The 22,716-nt window shown below is 36.1% G+C and overlaps 1 protein-coding gene across 1 annotated transcript; it reads right to left on the reverse strand.

The window, feature by feature from the left end:
- Positions 1–77: 77 nt before the first annotated feature.
- Positions 78–22,023, reverse strand: ptdss1a (phosphatidylserine synthase 1a). Its single transcript, XM_039660954.2, has 13 exons — positions 21,530–22,023; positions 20,200–20,291; positions 15,892–15,936; positions 15,565–15,689; positions 14,556–14,714; positions 11,816–11,967; positions 11,598–11,739; positions 8,969–9,081; positions 7,647–7,712; positions 7,175–7,274; positions 6,914–6,982; positions 4,539–4,602; positions 78–3,295 (listed from the first exon to the last, which is right to left on the reverse strand). The coding sequence occupies exons 1-13, from the start codon at positions 21,706–21,708 to the stop codon at positions 3,201–3,203; spliced, it is 1,401 nt and encodes a 466-aa protein (XP_039516888.1). The 5' UTR covers positions 21,709–22,023; the 3' UTR covers positions 78–3,200.
- Positions 22,024–22,716: the final 693 nt, after the last annotated feature.

The following is a 22,716-nucleotide window of genomic DNA, read 5'->3' on the forward strand; positions in this document are numbered from 1 at the left end:
TATTGGTTAGGACACACTGAAATAAAAGGTAGAAAAGCCTAAAACCAAAATAAATGTACAATTATGAAAACACAAAGTCACGAGATAAAGATGAAATTTAATCTTAAAATTCAGTTACATCCCAAGTAGTTGCATGTCAATTCTGAGCAAACAAACAAACGTCATATATATTGAGAAGCTGCAAAGTTCAGTCACGTTGTGCCATTCTTCACCAAAAACTAGTCATTTAATATAACTGAAAAGACAAACACTGATTCGTTTACAATTTATGTGAAATGTACAAATCAGAAGCATGACAAAAAGGCATTTAAATGTTTCACAGTGACTAAACGGACAGAAAACAAGTGTTTTGGCAAATGGATATGTAGAGTCATGTGATGCTCCGACTGTCATGAAGGACATTTATGCGGAAATGACTACACAGGACATGGTGTTGGATTATGAACACTAGTAGTAGTAATGGAACAAAATATATCAACCAGGTCGATAAGCCTACCAACATTTTTAGGTTATCGGCATAGCTGATAAACGTGTGATTAACAGAAACGTTTCAAATTAGTCAACGCATATTATTTTGAATTGAGTAAACAGTGAAAAAATTGGGTGCAACACATTTTAGTCTGTGTATATCACAATAACTGCATTTATATTATATTAAATGATACCACACACACACACATCGGCCACACCGCTCTCTAGTTATCATATCAGGAAAAAACACTATTGTACACAACACACACACACACACAAACAAAGTAATAAAGGTTACAGGTGATAGTAGTTAAACATGCATGCAGGCACACAATATCAGTGTTAAACGTCAGTCTAAAAAGGCTTGAATACTGGTTTAAGGGTGTGTGGTGATCGGGATGATTTTAAACAAACATGGAATAAAAATAAAAAAGGTAATTGCGACCTTTTATCTCACAATTAAAAAATAATAATAATAATCTCACAATTCTGAGGGGGAAAAAAAGTCAGAATTCAACAAAAGTTAAATGTGTGAGTTTTTCCATCTCAACTTTTCTTCTCAAAAATTGAGATATAAACTTAAAATTGCATGATATAAACTTGCAACAAATTTTTCTCAGAATCGTGATGTAAAAAAAAAGTACATTTGCGAGTTATAAACAGTTATAAAAACACACACACATATATATATATATATATAGACTATATATATAGACTATATATATATATATATATATATATAGACTAATAAATGCGTAATTGAAAAAAAAAAAGAAATTTCAGAAATTGCCACCTCAGAAAAGTCAGAATTGTGAATTTTTCATATAGCAATTAACTTTTTTTCCTCAAAATTGTGATATAAACTTAAAATTGCGTGATATAAACTAAATATTTTGGGGAAAAAATTACTCAGAATTGTGATGTTAAAAAAAAGTACAATTGCGAGTTATAACCAGTTATAAAAACGTATATAAACGCATAATTGAAAAAAAGAAGAAATTTCAGAAATTGCCACCTCAGAAAAGTCAGAATTGAGAATTTTTCATCTAGCAATTCACTTTTTCTCAAAACTGTGATATAAACTTAAAATTGCGTGATCTAAACTGAATATTTGAAACAATTTTTCCTCAGAATCGTGATGTAAAAAAAAGTACAATTGCGAGTTATAAAAACTTATATAGACTAATAAACACGTAATTGAAAAAAAAAAAAAAGAATTTCAGAAATTGCCATCTCAGAAATTGTGAATTTTTCATCGAGCAATTCACTTTTTTTCCTCAAAATTGTGAAACTTAGCGAATTATAAAAACTCACAATTGAGGGAAGAATATATGTGAGATATAAACCAGCGATTGCGAGAATTGCCAATTCTTAATCTCTTTATTTCTCACAATTGCAAGTTTATCGGACTTTTTTCGTGCAATTTTGTCTCTCAATACTTTTTTTTTCTCAGAATTGTGAGATGAAAAATTGGAAAAAGCCATAATTACCTTTTTTATTTTTATTCCATAAAAACAAGCTTCAATAGAAACTGATTTTCACAGACATGCAAAACCAAAAACGCCTCTCAGGTGAGAACATAAAAACGACAGCAGCAGCAGCAGAAGAAGAAGAAGGTCACTGGAGAAGCAGAAACACCCAAAACAAACGTCACACAGTAAAACATCAGTGAAGCCACTAAAAGTGTTAAAACACTTGTGCGTCATCTCTCATCCAATCTGATTCCTTTAAAGCAGCTTCACCTAGAAACATTCAACTCATGTCATTCATAAACGGATTTAGTCAGAGTACTGGCCAGGAACAGTCTTTCCGAAATAGTACACATTAAATGACCATTACTGTAATCTGACATAGGCTACAGAGGTTTGGGGTCTGTAAGATTTATTTTTTAAAGAAATGAATACTTTATTCAGCAAGGATGCATTAAACTCGTCAAAGTGACTGTAAAGACATTTATAATGTTATAAATATTTACATTTCAAATAAACGTGGTTCTTTCTGTTCGGAGTTCAAAAATATGAAGCAGCACAACGGTTTTCAACATTGATAATAATCAGAAACGTTTCTCGAGCAGCAAATCATCCCGAAGGATCATGTGACACTGAAGACTGGAGTAATGATCACAGAAATAAACTACATTTTACTATATACTAGAAGACACTTATCTTAAACGGTAATAATATTATTTCACAATATTACTGTATTTTTGATTCAAATAAATGCAGCCTTGGTGAGCAGAAGAGACTTCTTTCAAAAACATAAAATCTTACCATCCCCAAACTTTACATATTAATGATGTTTTATTCATTAAACAACAACAACAAAAAACATGCACCAGTGAAACATGCACAATAAGACCAGTAGAAAGTATACATTTAGATTTCTGACATCATTTGTAGACACATTATGATATGAATAACAATGTGAAATCGCTAGCATATAATACACACTGTTGATAACATAAAATACAGACACTTCCGAGTCACGCATGCTACTGGAGAACACGGTGATTCACAGCACAGCTCGGATCTAACGTGTTAACCAGTCTCTATTCTCTCGCCATCTAAACACAGTATTGCCTATTCAAAGTGTTGCAAACCGCTCTGATATCTGAAATGTTTCGAACTAAACCTGAGACAATCTCACCATTCATAATCACAGTCATCTGATGTTCCCTCCATTAACAGGAGCGACACCTGTGCAAACGTTCCCGTCTGAGGAAAAACGGATTATTTCTCCACCCCGTTGATGGTTCGGTATGACGGTTCCGAGTCCCTCCGCTTCCTGGTAGAAGAGTAAGTTGTGCCGTCCATCTCAAACTCCCCTACAGCACAGTTGCATTACAATTGACAATTTTTAAATATATAGACTAATATTTATTTTATTTCATGTTTTAACCCCTGTGCATCAATTAAAAAAAGTTACACAGTCCGTGTCAAAAAACTGTCATAAAAATGTGACGCTTCGGAGCACAGACTTAAGTTTGGGATCATTTTAAAGATGACCAGAGAGACCATTGCTGAAGTAAAAAAAAACATTGCTGAAGTAAAAAAATAAATAAATAAGTAAATCCCCCAAAAAACTATATAGTTATAAGTTTATGAAAATTATTTATAAAAATTAATTTATATAAAATATATATTTTATAAATCAGGTTGAACTCAAAACTGCAATAAAATCAAAGCCATGAATCTAAATAGGTTGTGTTCCAAATTTGAGGATGATATCTCAGGTAACAGGTTTTATTTGGGCGTAGTAACACATTTTCCCCATTGGGTGCCAGCAAAACCCCACTGGTGCTCACAGTGATTGGATTTGTTATTTGTAGTTTTTCTCATTTTTTTATAACACACATACTAACCACACTCTGACCAACACACCCACACAAATATCGTTGCATAATTTATCCAGTTGGCTCTATAATATGCCGAAGCAGAAAACAGGAAATAAAGTGATATTTGTTTTATAGGCCAAACTTAAAAAAATGGCACCATCTGATAAAAAAAAAAATAGTAAAAAATAAAATTTTGAAGCCTTGCCATGATCAGAATGAAAGCCTCTTAACAAAGATTGCATAATTTTATAGTTAACTGAACAAATTGCAGTTTTAATGGGTTTCAATGGGGAAATTTTGGTCCAAAAGGCACTGAGAGGGAGTATTTTTTGTACCTAATGCAGAAAATGACGGTGAAATGGTAAAATTCCAATAAAAATACACACCTGTGCCAAATTTTTTGCAGTTAGCTTTAACACAGGCAAAGTGATCAAAAAAAAAAAACTAAAAAAGGACAAAAATGTCCATAAGGATGCACAAGGGTTAATAGTAGTAATAACTCTGGCTGGATGATCAAAAAACATTTGCCAAAATTGACAATAAAAATTTGCTTGGCCTTCCATTTCCAATGTGACGAATGCACATTCAAAAATTAGCATACAGTACTCTAGTATTGAGAACTTATTACCCACGCGTCTTCTGCTCGTCCTCCACAAGAGGTCACAACACTACAGGTTAGACTCGCTTAACATCCTGGTAATCAAAATGCTGGTGTGTATGATTTGGTGTTTACCTTTGCATTCAGACACGGAGTCACCCGGCTCAGAGTAAAAACTGTCATCACACTCCGAGAAGCTCTACGGAGGTCAAAACATCATGGTTTAGATAGCAAAACTCTTAAGATTCACTTTAGCACTGCTGTAAAGTCAGTTTTTAAATTCACATTTAAAGGCAACACGGTTTGAGGTCACAATTGTTAATAGCAAAACAAATGGGGAAGAAACAATACAATGGAAACTCTTTCATGTCATTCCAATGCAACTTTAAGTGGCGAGCATCAAAAAAAACACAGCCTAAGGGGCCGTTCACATAAAATGCGTTTTTCCATTCCAGCGAGCTAATTTAAAAATGTTTTCTATGTAAACAAGCGTTAGACGGACGTGTATGACCCAAGCGAGCCGCACAAGCCCTCAAAAGTGAAGCCAAAACATCTCGATCGCCCCCTGGTGGCCGGTCGTAGTATAGGTCATAAACCCCGCCTCCCCAAGTTATACGCACAACCGGCGCTGCATCATAGAATGTCTCTGAATAGGTTCACGCCCACTTTTGGGGGAAAACAAACTAGACTCCCCATAGACTTCAATACAAATTAACAGCAAAAACCAACATCCGTACACAGCCGACAGGCGTAAATAACTCAAGTAATTATATGTCCACCCTGCATGCCATAGAGCATGAAAGATACATACACAAACTTAATTTGGCCAATTTAAAAACATGCCCCTTTATTCTCCCAGCGTCAAATTGGTGTAACAACCCCACCCAGTGGCCAGAGTTGTCTCACCCGGACATTTAATTGTACCTCATCGAGTCACCAGGTAAGCCCCTGAATGATTTTATTTCGTTTTTTAAAGTAAAAAAAATACACCTTAGTGTATATATTATGAATTTATGATGATGATGGCAGGTAGCCTGGGCTAGTTGATTACGGGCATAAAAAAATGTATCTTTCACGCTCTATGGCAGGCGGACATGTAATTACTTGACATGTTTTATATAAGTGATTTCTTAACTTATTTACGCCTGTCGGCTGTGTACGGACGTTGGTTTTTGCCGTTATTTTGTATTGAAGTCTATGGGGAGTCTAGTTTGTTTCCCCCAAAAGGGGGCGGGGACAAAATTGACAGTTAAGTTCCCGGATGTGCCGGTTGTGCGTATTCAACGGCACGCGAGACCAACTAAACAATCAAATTACACTTCCAAATATCGCTTTTCTAAATATAGTTTCAGTCATTTACTGTAGATTATCACGCTGATGTAATTTCTAGAGGTTGTTTTTAAAATAAGGTTGTTTTTAGCTCGTTACTTGATACGGTGGTGTGACGTCATCATTGGCAGGTTCTCTGAGCGAAGTAGTCACTGAAACACAAACACGACTTTTTTTCGGGATCTTCGGAGGACTGAGGAGATTGGAGCTTTAAATTTAATATATACATTTCTATAATTTTTAAAAAAGTGCCGGAGCTGATTGATTCTGCGAGAGTGAGGGCGGGGCCTTGATTTCGCCGCTTTACTTCCAGCTCACGACTGCGCATGTCTGGTCCCGGGATCTGCGCAGACTCAAGTTCAAGATGTCAGCGCCATTTCAGGATACTGGCGGCTTCACTTCTGACCAATGGAAGAGCGAAGGGGCGTCGTTCCCCACAAAAAGTATTCTCGTCACTTGATAAACTTAAGATTGAACCACTGTAGTCACTCGGACTGTTTTAACGATGTCTTTAATAACTTTTTGAGGCCGGCAAGTTTCAACCCCTCAAGAAGCCTGTGGACTAGTATGGAGGAGTGATCCAGCTCTCAGATTTCATCAAAAATATCTTATTTTGTGTTCTGAAGATGAACCAAGGTCTAAAGGGGTTGGAACAACATGAGCGTGAGTATATGAAGAGTTCAGATGCAAAAGCCTCTAAATGCCATTTGAAATTTTCTTCTTTAATGACGATTTTTATCAAACTTGTATATTTAAGTTCAGTAATTTCACTTAAATAACAATTAATAGGTAATTATCATTGCCATTTAAGTGAAATCACTGAACTTAAATATACAAGCTTGATAAAAATCATCATTCTAGAAGAAAATTTCAAATGGCACTTAGAGGCTTTTGCATCTGAACTCTTCAAATACAGATTTTTTTTACATTTTTGGGTGAACTATCCCTTTAAACTACTCATTAGGATTTATCACGTGTTGTCAAAAATATCGTTATGTATCGATACAGAAATATCTGCATCTATTCCAATAGAAACAAGAAAAAATATCTGCCGATGGGGTCAGAAAATTCCTCCTCTCCCCTTAAATCCTTTGCGAAGCTTGACAGCCCTTGGCCACAATATGCTTTTGTTTTTTAAGGAACAAGAGTGAGCGTGAGTAAATGACAAAGCCATGACTCACCTTCTCTCTGGGCCCGTAGTTTTCAGCATACCAGACCATCCCATACAGACACAGGAATGTGATGGAAGCCTTCAGATGAGACACAGAAACAAAGACTCGATCAATTACACATCAGCAGCTTTTGTGTTCACACAAAAACACTCTCTGAAAAGACTATTTTCAGGAAATCTTCTCCCACAGATGCTAAAAATAGCTTTTGCTGAATGAGTAGAAATCAGAGTCATATTGATGCAATGAAAAGCTCAGAGTGAAGGAACTCACCAAACACAAGAGCCACAAAAACACATAGAGAATTTGCGTCTTGGAAAACAAGTCTTGTCCGAATTTAATGCAGGCTAACGCCTCCAGGAAAGCTATTGCCCTGTTGGAAAGAAGACAAGAGCGTTTCTACTGGACCTTGATTGCGCAACGTAAAGCTGACGGATGTTAGATGATCTAACCTAGATGTTTGTGACAAGATAACTTGAACTGCACACAATCTAGGTCACTGTCTTATATCTGATATAACACAAATAACAATAGAGCAGCAAAGCCCACCAAAGCGCTGCAGTGAAACACAAGCATTCATGTGGGTTTGTGGTTAAACGTTAATTTGAATGAAAAGCCTGCAAACACTGGTGACACACATGCATGAACATCAGTGCACACTGAAGAGCGCAGGTTACTGATGATGACTTGCTCCGTTACATGGGAGGCGGCTTCACACAAGTCATTTTAACAGGTTTAAACTCACCCAAACACCCAGCATTGTGTCCCGACCCGTTTGCACTGCGTGTCCGTGAGGTATGCATAATACTGCCTGTTGAGCAAACCAGAGAAATGCATCCGTACATGTCAATAATCAAAGCCAACATTATCCTCTAATATGTGTTCTGGGTCTTGTTGCTGATTCTCTAGATATTGTTTTAGAAGAGTGATTCCCAAACTTCTTTGTCAGCAAAAGATATTTATTTGAAGTCTTCCTGAGATTTTATGTTAATTTGCACATTTGCATGATCATGGTTCTCTGAAATCAGCTAATGGACACATGATATGCAGGTAAACAAAATAAATATTTAATCTTTTTTAGTTTGGTCTTTTTTTAGTGTTTTATTTTGATTGTTTACACTAAAAATAGTCAAAGATGGGAATCTTGGCCAGTGATGTCTAAGAATTTTTACCCAAAAAATAGTATTTATTTCTCCCAACTTGATAAAAGGTAAGATCAGATTTTTTAAATCAGGCTATTTATTTGTATTTATATTCTCACACACTTTGTGTATGGCACATAGAAGGATTTGGGACTGAGAAAACAGGTTTACCTCAGGAAAAATACTTTGCTTAAAGTAATAAACTACTAAAAACAAACAATGTGCATAATCAAAACTCTCATCATGAGCATAAGTAAACTTAATTTTTTTGCCTTCCTTTGCCATCTCAAAAAAAAAAAATCGAATTATTACATTGTTTATTATAAAATTATCTTAATATGCTTACTAATAATGCTAAAATGAGTCATCTGTATAACTGTATTATCGTTTTCTGCAGAGTTTTAGCAAATGTATCTATTTTGCTTCTCACCGTGTTTCTGCTACTGTTGTTATAATAACAGCGTCATCCACAGCTCTTAATGCGGGACGATATTTGGCATTTTTAAAATATCGGTATCGGCCGATAAGTTTTTCTGATTTTTCTGATTGTTGGAAGCAGGACTTTTATTTTGATGGTGCTGCAGACTTTTATTAGAACTTTATTAGATTTATATAATTTATTAAATATTGATATATATATATATATATATATATATCGGCATCGGCCAACCTGCTCTCTCAGATATCGGCATCGGGATCAGCCATCAAAAAGCCCATATCGGTCGACCACTAGTTTAAAGAAAGCATGTCTGGCTCTAGATAAAAAAAAATTTTAGTGGATTTTTGGCTGATTTTTGAAAGTTAATCAATTCCCAATGGATAAAAATCAGTTCAACCCTTCATTTGTTTCATGTTTTACTCTGAAACACATCAGACTTGGGAAGTGAACGAGTTGGGAATGGCTTTTTGTTTTATGTGTACCTACCGTACGGTGGGGGCAGTGATGATACCGATGAACAGAATTCTGCACCAGCTGAGAGCGTGGCATGCTGGGAACACAAAGATGTGCTTCAGGAAGAACGTGTTCAGCTCTGTTAGCTTGAGTGAGTGTGAGAGAGAGAGAGAACAAATATTTTATGCATTGAACCAAAGCTAAAAAAAAACAAAAACTAAATTGAGAACTGGGACAAAAATGAACTGCAGAAGTAAATAAATAAAGTTCTGTGTAGAAAGGAAATAGAAATGTTATGCAATAAACCAAAAGAAAAACTAATGCAATTGTAAAACTAATTAATAAACTTCAGTAAAAAAAAACTATTTGTTAATACCAACCTGTTAATTTGCCTTTTGTTGCGACTGTCACATCAAACTTGTATAAAAAATATAGATAATTCTAGCAAATAATGATAAATAAATGCATGGATGGTTTCAAACTGACTTTTAGATATACCTATTGTCAAGTATATTTTATTTGTTTTGCGATGATATAAACAACCATGAAATTAACAATATGAAAAAAAAATCATATTTCGCACGCAGTCATTCTGTTTTTATGGAGTTGCCGGACCTACTTAAACCAAGGCTAATGATCTATTCTAAACCATCATAAGCAAACAGAAAGCAAGAAGCAAGCAGAATGGAAATATCATATGACTACTTTTTTTTTTTTTTAAGTTACATTTGTAATAAGAATCATAGTGCAGCTCAGATTATGCTTCAAAGATTCACACGACACCAAAACCAGTATTCAGTTGTCAACTAATTTGGTCACAGTCTCTGAAGTGGAAATGGAGGGTCCGCTCACACACTCCCCTCCTCCGAATTCCCATTTCAAAGACATTTAATTACTATTTAAAGGGCCCTCAATAGGGAGCGAAGAGACCAGCCTCGCTCTCTCACAATAGAGAATGAAGAGCGTGCTTTCATCGCCATGGAAACGAGTCTGCACTGCATTCTCTCTAGAGAACTCGTATGACCCACATTTCTGAGCTAGTTAAAGCCTCTCAAACTAGTTTTTTTATGCTAACCATGAACGTTTAAATATTCAACTTTTAAATACTGTTAAAAATCGTTTTTGGAATATTCTGTTTGGAAGTTAGTAGGACCGACACAACAACAAACATGTAGCCAATCAGTTAGGGCGGGGGCGTATGACGGTGGAGGAGAGAGAAGAAACTGAACTGAACAAAAACTGCAGAAATAGAGATGGAAGAAATCACTGGAAAATAAAGGGTTATGTCTGGGCAAGGTTGCTTTGATTCTGGTTTGACACCGTGTCCCAACCAGATAAGATAAGACTCCAGTGACAAGACTGTGAGATGTGTCAAAATCAATCAAAACCCACAGCCAATCAGAACAGCGTGTGGGCGGAGTCTCACGGCAAGTGCACAGCAGCAGAGAGAGTAATCTTGATCAGTAGCACCTCATTGCAGTACATGAGATCCAGGGGGCGGAGTCAGATCCAGAGCTGAGGGGTGGAGCTGGGTAGGTTTAGGGGTGGGTTTAGGATCAGGGGGTGGAGCTGGGTAGATTTAGGCATATGTAAGTTGGGAGGAGTTGGATCTGGATCCAACTCCTCCCCGTGGATTTCATGTTCTGCAGTGAGACGGCACTCGCAAGAAACTGGATAAGTAGGCTGCTACATAATCAAATTCACAAATATAACACCATTTAGTTACTAAAACAATCTGTCAAAGAATACACTTGTTTGTTCACAGTTTGAACGTTCTTGTTTCCACTACATCAATTTCAAGATCTGAGGAGAATTAAAGGAGTAGTTCACTTTTCAAAAATCTTTTGCTGATAATTTACTCACCCCCATGTCATCCAAGATATCCATGTCATTCTTTCTTCAGTCGAAAAGAAATGAAGGTTTTTGATGAAAACATGCCAGCATCTTTCTCCATATAATGGACTTCAATGGGAACCAAACGGTTCAAGGTCCAAAAGACACTTTCAGTACAAACGGCAAACTGTTCAAAGGGCTTTAAACGATTCCAGACGATGAATAAGGGTCTTATCAAGCGAAACGATCGCTCATTTAATAAATAAATAACAAAGTTTAAGTTTTATAAGCTCAAATGCTCACCTTGCTCTGTAATGCAATGCACGTTCGTGACTCTCCTGTTTGAACTTGTTCATCAAAATGAACGGATCTTTTTCCGAGTCAATTCGTTCGTTGAATGAGCCAAATGACTCAGAAAAAGATTTGTTCATTTTGATGAACGAGTTCGAACAGGAAAGTCACAAACATGTGTCACAGAACAGAGCAAGGTGAGCATTTGAGCTTATAAAAGTTAAACTTTGTTGTTTATTTATTAAATGAGCGCTTGTTTCACTAGATAAGACCCTAATTCATCGTCTGGAATCGTTTAAAGCCCTTTGAAGCTGCACTGAAACTCTCATTTGGACCTTGAACCGTTTGGTTCCCATTTAAGTCCATTATATGGAGAAAAATCCTGGAATGTTTTCATCAAAAACTTTCATTTCTTTTCGACTGAAGAAAGAAAGACATGGACATCTAGGATGACATGTGGGTGAGTAAATTATCAGCAAAAGTTTTTTTTTTAAAGTGAACTACTCCTTTAAAACTGTAACAAAATACTTTTACTAACCTGCCATATGATCATGAACAGATAGACTCCCGTCACCCTCTGCAAGGAAGACTTGGGGTCGAACCAGCGCACGTATGTCCAGCTGGCAGGCGTGAACTGTAAAACTGCACGTTTGATCTTGCCCGTGGTGCTGTGGATGTCTCTGTTCAGCAGAAAACACAGTTTCTAGCCACTGTAAATGCTGCAAAATCCAATTTGAAATGAATCAGATCTCTTACTTGATACTGGCCCAGTGATACGTGCGCATCTCTAAGAAACGGCAGACAGTCATTCCCAGCCAGATGCCTCCTCCGTTACACAACAAAATATCCAGGATTACTTGATCCCACCAGCACTCCGCAAAATTAGGAAGAAGATGCATGAAGAACAACTGTACGGAGAGATAACATTTGGCTATTATTGTGTGCTCTTCAAGAGACTCGACTCACCATTGATTTCAACTGCGTTTAACATTAACATCTTTCAAACTAGCAATGTGATACTGTAATATGCATAAAAACGACTATGACTGTGAAATGATTAATCGCAATTAATCGCATCCAAAATAAAAGTTTGTGTTTACATAATATACATGTGTGTGGTGTGTATAATTATTTTGTATATACTGTATAAATACACACACATGCTTGTATATATTTAAGAAATATTTGCATGTATATACTGTATATATAATATATTTATACAAAATTGCTATTATACATAAATAAAAATATTTGATATATTAATAACACATTTTTCTTAAATACGTATATACATGCATATGTGTGTATTTATATATACAAAATAATTATACACACATATATATATATATATATATATATAAACACAAACTTTTATTTTGGATGCGATTAATCGTTTGACAGCCCTATATCAAACTAAATAGTTAACTCAAGTAGTTTATTACCATATTGTGGTATTTAATTTAAATAAATATAATTAATAAGAAAGAACAGGGCTATGCACCAGTGCCACTGAGATCTACAGACCTGATTTGGCAGCGCTGGGGGGATTTTTAATCATAAAATCACTATTATTTTGCAATAATAAGTGCAGAAACTCATAATATTTAACATTTGACAGTAAAGCACTGAGATGCAGATGCAGAAAAAATACTTAACAATACTATAGAAACAGATATTTTAAAATGTTAATAAATATAACTATAAATTGTAAATATAAATAATAAATATCAATTATATAAATATAAATAATAAATATAAATTGGACAATATTTACAGAGTTGAAGTGACAGAAAAAGTGTGCAGCCCTTTAAAAATCTTTGAAAAGTGCTTGAATATCACTCTTAAAAGGTTGCACAAACCCTAAAATGGTTAACGTAAACCCATTAGAATATTTCCGCCACAATACCGTTAGCATTGCTACATTAACTCCATGGTGAATGTTGGTGATTTGTGAAGTGAAAAGCCTTCTATAACTTGCACAATGTTTTCTCACGGTTTCACCATCACTGCGGTTTGATCTGATATCTGTGGTTTATAACAGAGAAGTCTGAGCCGAACGCTTCACTAGGTCTCGCTGCGATGCTATTAATGAAGTGTCAAATTCAAACACGTTCTCACTAGATCTCTCAGCGCTTTGTAGTAACAGTGTTGCATGATTGAGATTGGCCTGTGAAACCTTGTTCTGAGCTCGTGCTGCGCTGTCTAAGCGGACCGCCCAGCTCAAATGAGTAAAGCGATTTCGTTTGTATTGTGTTTTATGTTTCTCATATGCAACCGCTCGAACAAAATGTATTCACAACAGAACAGCTGCAAGAAAAAAAGGGTCTCAAAATGCTTAATAATAAGGGTCTTAGTGCTTAATAATAATAATTAATTCATATTTTGCAATATTTCTCACTATATAATTTGGAGCCAGACTCGATATATATATTTAAAAAAAACATTTAAGATAAAGGATGACGCGAGTAATGTTGAAAAATTCTTACTTCGTCCTTCATCTTGGATGATTTGTTTTTCACAGTACATTTCACAATGAATTCTGGGATTGCTAAATTAACTAGCTTAAATGAGAACAGTTACTTGAAGCCAGACTCTGAACAATTTCAAATGCTCATTAGCTGTGAATTATCATACATTGTGATTGAATCATCATAACAGCATGTAGTGCTGGGCAGTATGACCAGAACCCACTTCATGGTATTTTTCAAAATCATACCGATTTCACGGTATATGACACTATTATTTTTTTTTCAAGCATTACTGGGTGTTTTACAGATTTTCATCAAAAACCTTCATTTCTTTTCGACTGAAGAAAGAAAGACGTGGACATGTTGGATGACATGGGGGTGAGTAAATTATCAGCAAAAGTTTTTTTTTGAAAAGTGAACTACTTTAATACATAAAATGATGCAGTTTAAAAGAGATGCCAGCAGGAGGCGCTGTGGGAACAGCGGTTTCCCCGGTAACGGCTGTACACAAACCAGTGCAGCGCTCATAAACGCTGCTTTATCAGGAAAGTTAAAGACATTTTCAATAAAAATAACTAAAGACAGACAGTTCACTTCAAAATAAATACATATAACGTAAAAACACCTTTTTTTACAGTCCATGGTTTTGTCTTTGAAACGTACAGTGCTAATGTTTATTCAGCGATGTCAAAACCAACAAATATATTTTCCAAAAGGCTGTGTTGCTATTGAGAACAAATATATGGGAAACACTAATATAATTTGAGAGCAATCAATTAAAGCTTAACCTATCCATCTTCACCGTCACGCTTGGTAAAACATACAGCTGTGCCCCAACAGAGCAACAGTGAAACGAGACCTCGCTCAAACAGTGTCGTGCCACGTTCCCATAGACCGGTATTGCGGTATATTAAAAATTGATATAAACACCGGTATTCAGTATGAACCGGTATGCCGCCCAGCACTTCATGTTATACTGTATGTGAAGCAATGCTTCAAATCAAGATAAGGAGCAGTTGCAGGTTTACCTCAGTGAGCTCCCAGGTGATGCTGATGCTCCAGCACAGGCCGTAGCTGCGGATGAGCAGAGCCTTCATCCCCCAACCCCAGAAATGACTGAAAGCGAAGATGTCAAAGTGGCTGAGGATTCGCTCCCATGTGATCACATGACAGTTCACCGCATACTCCTGTCAATCATCACAACACCAGAAGGACATCAGTGACATGTTTAACACTCGGTTAAAATTGCTATTGTGGGCTCAACAAAGCTGAACGTAAAGCATCCTTTTGAGATTTGTGACTTATTTTAGCATCATTGAGATACTATTATTGTTTTTAGGGAGAATTTGAATGTTATTGAAATTTTAGTTAAAGTTTAATTGATTTTGAAAAGGCAAGTAATACTTAATAATAATATAAATAATTTAATTAAATGTGAAATTCTGAAGTAGTATTAAATAGTACTTTCTTATAAAACACTACAATAATCTGCTTTATTTACAACTTTGAAAAATACTATAGATATATTATATATAGATATATTAGGGCTGTGCATTCAAAAAAGTTTGTGTTTACATAATATATTTGTGTGTGCTGTGTATAATTATTTTGTATATATATAAATTTTTATTTAAGAATTATTTGCATGTAAATACTGTATACGGTATTATAATCTATATATATATATATATATATATATGAAAAACACATTTTCTTAAATAAATACATGCATGTGTGTGTATTTATATACAAAATAATTATGCACAGCACACACACACGCATATATATTATGTAAACACAAACTTTTATTTTGGATGTGATTAATCGCAATTAATCTTTGCATAGCCCTAATATTAATATATATATATATATATATATATATATATATATACACACACACACACACACAATATTTGTAAGGATTTAGTTTTAGGCAGAAGAGAAAATATTTTGTCCTTTTAGGACTTAATCATAATGACATTATATTAATTTGTGGGTGATATTAATTTGAGTCATATTTCCCTGAACATCACTGACCATGATATCAGCTTCCCGTTTGGCATAGCGAAGGTTGGGGTCCAGCCAGTACATGACAGACTTCACCTGCTCCCAGTTCAGGAAGATGATGAAAACGAGGAAGAGGAAGTATAGCACACTCAATCCTGCACAACAACATTAAACATGCACTTCAGAAAAGATGAAGGTGGATAATGACATGAACCTACTAATCCAACCACTTAGATATGACCTCAGATATACCCCCTCATCATTTATTCACATTTAAAAATCATCTCACAGTGTATGTTTATCATTAAGCTTCATAATTGGCCCTCAAGGTCACATAAACACATCTGAGCCACTCACCGAACACTATACGCCATATTGCTGGATGGGGTCTTGTAAACGGACCTGAAAAGAAAGTTATGAATAGAGTTATTAATATGGCTTTATGATACTGGAAAAACATGACATTGCAAAATTGTGTTATTCAATGAAACAGATTGCGATATGGAAAAAAAAATATAGGATTTTTCACCAGATGACTTAAATAGCTATATTTGAAAAGACCTAAATGGCTATAAATGAAATATAGCTGTATGACATTCTAGAGTGAGTTGGGTGAATTTTTTGGGGAGTTTATCTATATGGAAAATAAAATTAATAATAAAAAAAAAAGTAGGCAGAATTCTAGATCTAACCATAACTGACAAACACAACCGCCAGTTTTACCCTTCCATCAAATATTACGCAGCAAACATCAATAACAACTTTAAGTTGTCAATACTGGCGAATAACCATGGTATAAACGTGATAATCCACGGTTCTGTGCCTCTGCGTCATGCATTAAAATAGTTTGATGCACAGCTAGTCTTGGATTATACTTTATGATTTTATTGTGATTATTAAATACAAATCTTATAAAAACAATATTGTAATTTTATTGTACTGTAAAAATAATAATAATAATAGATAATTAGATAAATAAATAGATAATTAATTATAATTTTATTCTAGTGTAAAATTACAATACTATGGAAGCTTGTTTTCGCCACTGAATAAAAAAAATAAAATAATTGCGACTTTTTATCTCACAATTGCAATTGCTTGTTATAAAGTCGCAATTACGAGATATAAAGTCGCAATTCTGAGAAATAAAGTTGCAATTCTGAGAAATAGTCGCAATTGTGAGAAAAAAGACAGAATTGCGACTTTTTCTCACAATTCTGACTTTTTTCTCACAATTGCGAGTTTACAATCTCACAATTCTGACATCTTTTCTCAGAACTGCGAGATATAAATTCGCAATTGCGAGTAATCAGGCCAATTCTGAGGGAAAAAAAATAATACAATTTTTCCCCCTCAGAATAGTTTAGGCCTTTATCACACAATTCTGACTTTATAACACGCAACTGCGACTTTATATAATTTCATGAATAATTTCTTTTTATTTTGACGGGTTGGCAGCAAATAAAAAATGCAGTTCCGGTTTTAGAGTTAAAGGAACACTCCGACTTTTTGGGACTTTAGCCTATTCACCTTACCCCCCAGAGTTAGATAAGTCCATACATACCTTTTTCATCTCCGTGCGTGCTATAAGTCTGTTTGACGCACCCACCGCTAGCCTAGCTTAGCACAAAGACTCGATGTGACTGGTTGCAGCTTTCATACTGATCCAAATGAGTGGCAAAATAACGCAAACGTTTTCCTATTTACATGTTGTGATTTGTATAGTCACAGAATGTACAAATAACAAAGTCAAATGAGACACAGACATCTTTTAACCGTATAAAACCTGGGAACTATTCTCTGAAGGCGAAGCACTGCTACTTTGACGGCGTAATAACCGCATCACCGGAGACACGCCGTGGTGAGGAGCGGAGAGTTCGCTCAGTGTTTGGGTAACAGAGTCAGCAATTTATAAATAGTAAAAGCGTAGTTTAGAGTCATGGGTTTTCGCTCTATTGTAAATAGCTGCGACTGTAAACAGGGGAGGTAATACCATGTTTCACAGAATTCCAACTAAAAACGCTGACTGGATGAAGAAATGGCTAACTTACTCTGGATATTTATCCAAACACACCTAAGATTATCAAGGGACATTATGTTTGCTCGGTACATTTCAATGAGGACGACTTTTTTGAAAAAATGGAATTTGCCACACGGACCATAATGTGCTGAAGGATACGGCCATCCCATCGATAGCACGTAACGTTACAGGACAAGTGGATCACCTGCGGCTGAGGTAAGTGTTCCGTTATGTTTTTAGATGACCTACTGTAACAGTGCCTTTAGCCAGAGCTAATGTAACGTTAGTGACACTATTATATGATTAGGGTATGAATATGTTTTTATCTTGATGCGGTGCGGACGTAGCCTGGCTGCGCCCGCCTACGCACTTCCGCTCAATTTCATTTTCCTTCAGTACTGCGTCTGGGACCGCTCCATATCCTTAGGTTTCCAGAAATCAATTTTTTGTAGGACCAATCAGCGAATAGAGGGAGTGGCTGAGAACGGTGACGTTGATGTAGTGCGTCAGTTTGAGTGCAGTAATGGCAGCGGAGAAAGACGTGAGAAAAGCTATTCGGTCCGTTGTTGGAAAAGAAACTGCCGAATATACAGAATTTAAAGCCGGATTGTTGTCGTCTCACCTCTTGTTGCACAACGGAGGACCAAGTGAAGGAGGCAGAAAGGTTGGAAGTTTGTGCTGGGCAGCTCGTGCACAATGACCGTGACATTTTGGACTTTAGCCTGGTGTTCGCGGTGTTCGGAAGCCCCGAGTCCTGGCTGCTAAACTATTGTTGAAGATCCGCTCAGGAGTCATGTCAGTCGCTCAGATTCCCAACAGTAAATTTACTGATTCTTGTGATGAACATTTTGAGCCCCTTTGTGTACTCGTGCAGGAGGTTGGTGTGTCAGTTTTACATGTTGTAAATCATACAAATTGGTTGTAATTTAAAAAAAAAAATTGTCATAAATAAAAATTTGAAAACCCATACTTTGGAGACTATATTTGATTTTCAGTTTTAGATGTCAATGGTTAATTTGTTTTAATAAAAAAACAACTAAATGCCATATAAAAATGTACAAACACATACTTTGAAGACCATAATTAAGGTAATTAAGAAACAAAAATACGTAATATGAAAAATTGTTGTTTATTACACATCTGCAGACAGACTGATCATTCACTGTAACTTACAGCATTGACTGAATAATCACTGTCCTTCATGTCAAATTTACATTTCGAATTAATAATTGTTCCTAGATTAACAAAACCTGCAGCTCTCGTTGACTGAAATCCTATTGTAAATTTAATCCTCTGATCATTCGGAGTTCGGACTTGTTGTTTCTTTTACTGTCTATGGTTGTTTCCAGCCGTTTCGGCGCATGACATACGTCACTCACGACCACACATTAGCGATTGGCTATGGCAGATCGTGAGTGACTCTGGGCAGATCCAATAGATTTGAACTTTAATAGTGAACCCGCCTACAAGGAAGGAAACGTTTCTCAATTGAGGGAGGCCAGACTCTCTGTACAAATGAAATGTATGTACGAGAGTCTGGTAGAACCAGGCTAGTGCGGACGCGCTTGGGAAAAAAAAACGAGCGCGTTTACCGCGTTGAACTTGCACCCTGCGCGCGGCGCGCCTAGTAGCCTAAATTTGAAATAACCATGGAAATAACGAACTTGAGCGTGCAAAAGGGTACGATAGGCTGTGAGTTCATTGTGCAAAAAACAATTTGTGCTATTACTTTCCCCTTATTCTATCCTATGGTAATGCAATACTGTATATTATATAGTCTTCTGTTGAATACATTTGGTTCAGCTAATAAATTGCATTTAAAATATATTGATTCCTGTAATAATAATTATTTATTCATGTGATATTTATAAATCTGGGTGCGTTTTTGGTTGGAAATCAATGAAACATGGTACTGTATTACCTGGTCTCCCCTGTTTATTGTCACAGCTCATACAATAAAGCAAACACCCATGATAAACTATGCTTTTCTTGTTTTCTATCTAACGTTAGTAATTGCTGACTCTTTATTCCAACACTGAGCGAAGCGAACTCTCTGCTCCTCGTCACGGCGCGTCTCAGGTGATTGTTATCACTCTGCCCAAGTAGCAGTGCTTCCCCTTCAGAAAATATAGTATTTATACGGTCAAAAGATGTCTGTGTCTCATATGGCCTTGATATTTGCACACTCTGTGACTATACAAACCACAACATGTAAATAGGAAAACGTTTGCGTTATTTTGTCACTCATTTGGATCAGTATGAAAGCTGCAACCAGTCACATCCAGTCTTTGTGCTAAGCTAGGCTAGCGGTGGGTGCGTCAAACAGACTTATAGCACGCACGGAGATGAAAAAGGTATGTATGGACTTATCTAACTCTGGGGGGTAAGGTGAATAGGCTAAAGTCCCAAAAAGTCGGAGTGTTCCTTTAAGCTCAGCACGGTGTTCATTTACAGTTCCTTGGCTCTGAAGAAGGGATTTATTTAATTAAATCGTAGCCTGCATGACCGCACTAATGCATCTTGCAATTTCAATATCATGCAGCCTTAGTTATGCATCTGAACAGAATCATGTGACCATGATCATAAAACACTTATGGCCTGAAAGCTGAAGCTCTCCGATAACAGCCCAAGTTCAAGACTCTTACCGTTTGGGAAGGCAAGAACACTGATGATCAAGAAAAACGAGATGACCAGGATGAGACCCACCCACAGGTTATTGTCATGGTCTCCATCATCTCTGCAACGGAAACATGTGGTCACACACACAAATACACCAGTACAAACAGACAATCTTCCTCTTTCTATTTCACAATCGACCTCACACACCAAAAAAAAAAAAAAAAAAAAACAGTAGATGCACGCAGTCAGACACATCACATAATTGAATGTCATTTTATTAAAAATTTCAAAACAAAAGCATAAATAATTTTTCAAGAACTAACTTTTCCAGAACTGAAAATATGGAGAACTACCACTTCTGCTTTCAACAAATATTTTCCACATATTCCGCCTGTGCTCAGGTGCACAAAATCCTTTAATGTCATGATGAAATAAAAAGTAGCGATGGATCTTTTCTTCCATATTGTGGTATACACCCTAATTTGTAGGGCTGGAAAAGCAAGGTGGGGACTTGGTAATATAAAAAAATAAAAATGCACATACCAATTGTTTACATTAAAGACCAGTAATATGCATTAAGACAGCACAAAGGGGGGCCAAAATCTGCCAACTTGAAGTCACCATCATAAAATTAAAATTGACAATTCTTTTTTTTAAATGAATATTGCAGTATTTATTATAATTAATTAATCAGTGTACATAATTACTGTTGTTTAATTTATTAATGAGCCTCGTAATCTTTATTCAGAATAACTTCCCCTCCCTCTTGCAGCTCATCTCTTCTCTGATGATGTGTTTACTGGCGCGAGGGCGGGGCAACCGGTCACTCACACGAGATCCACCAATAGCAAACCACAACCATCCAATCATTCTTTCTGATGGACATAACCACCCTAAAATGTTTTCTTGTTTCAGAAGCAGTTTCATTTTTATATGTCACAATAGGGTAAAAAAAAGACTATTGCAACTTCTGTTTCATTCCGACCTAAGAATTAATATATTATAATATAACCAAGTCTCCTGTTTACATCACAGACATGAACCATAGTTGCTTACTTGTAAAAAATGGTGGTATCAGGAGGGGGTCATTGTCTTTCTAGAAAGCATTTTATCGAACAAAAACATTTCCCCGAGTGCACGATGACGTCATCAATATTTTTGTCCGTTTTCCCGGAAGTGATATTCGCACTTCGATAGAAGATCGTTTTTGTCGACTTTAGAAATATACCCGCATATAGGTGACCTCAAAACAACAGACACGCACTAAAAGACAGATTTCGGACTGAAATGGCGTGCTGCTATAGTAACATGCCGTTGCTGCAACTCTTTGTGGCTTTAGCGTTGTGCGTCACTCACCGCGTAAACGCGAAGTACATCAGGCTGAGCACGGTGCATGTCAGCAGGGTGATAGTGTGTGGTTTGTAGAAGAACTCGATGGTGATGTCCTCCACCTGCTGTTCGTTGATCATGCGGAAATGCATTCTGTAATTCACATCATGTTTACTGAGAGTCCGAGAGCCGAACGTTGAAGCCATGCACGTGAGATCAGCAGATTGGCGTGTTTCCTCTCTGTCCCGGATTCACCTTTGATTACCGTGATGTTGTTAGCAGCTCTCTCTCTCTGTCTCCCTCTCTCTCTCTCTCTCTCTCTCTGGCGTCTGCTGCACGAATGACGGCCATGCATGTGTGCTCTCCGGATCTGCACACGGCAAATGCATGAACACTATCAGCTGTGCTCAGCCTCAGAGACATAGACAGTAAAAGAGCGATGCATGTACGAAACAGAAAGATGGCAGACACTTTGGATGAAAACAGAAAATTCCGTGTGTTTTCATTGGTGTGCATGCAGCGGCAGGCGTAGAGCCGCTATGGCAAGCCAAATGGGCCAAAAATACAGCGCTCTTCGAGTTTCTCACGCGCTCAAGGTCACTCTGCTGTGTTGAATAACACACCTGTGTGTGTGTATTGCACGCCAACATTGGAATAAGTATATAACATACTTATTCCAATGTTAGCGTGTAAATGCAATTATATATATATATATATATATATAATAAATGAATTATATATGAAGAGTTCAGATGCAAAAGCCTCTAAGTGCCTTTTGAAATTTTCTTCTAGAATGATCATTTTTATCAAGCTTGTATATTTAAGGTCAGTGATTTCACTTAAATGGCAATGATAATTACCTATTCATTGTTATTTAAGTGAAATTACTTAAATATACAACTTAAATATACAGGTTTGACAAAAATCATCATTAAAGAAGAAAATTTCAAATGGCATTTAGAGGCTTTTGCATCTGAACTCTTCATATATATATATATATATATATATATATATATATATATATATATATTATTTATTGATTTATTTTATGCAAATATTAATTGTGATTAATCGCATCCAAAATAAAAGTTTGTGTAAGCCAATATTATAAGTCATATACTGTGGATTTTTACACACAGCTCTAAAAAAAGTTTTGGGTAAAATAATGAACAACCCAACTGTTGGGCTTAAAAATTGTATTTAAAAATGTGGAG

This window comes from Pimephales promelas, chromosome 12 (genome assembly GCF_988280905.1).
Source record: "Pimephales promelas chromosome 12, fPimPro1.hap1.1, whole genome shotgun sequence".
In the NCBI taxonomy this organism is placed as follows: domain Eukaryota; kingdom Metazoa; phylum Chordata; class Actinopteri; order Cypriniformes; family Leuciscidae; genus Pimephales; species Pimephales promelas.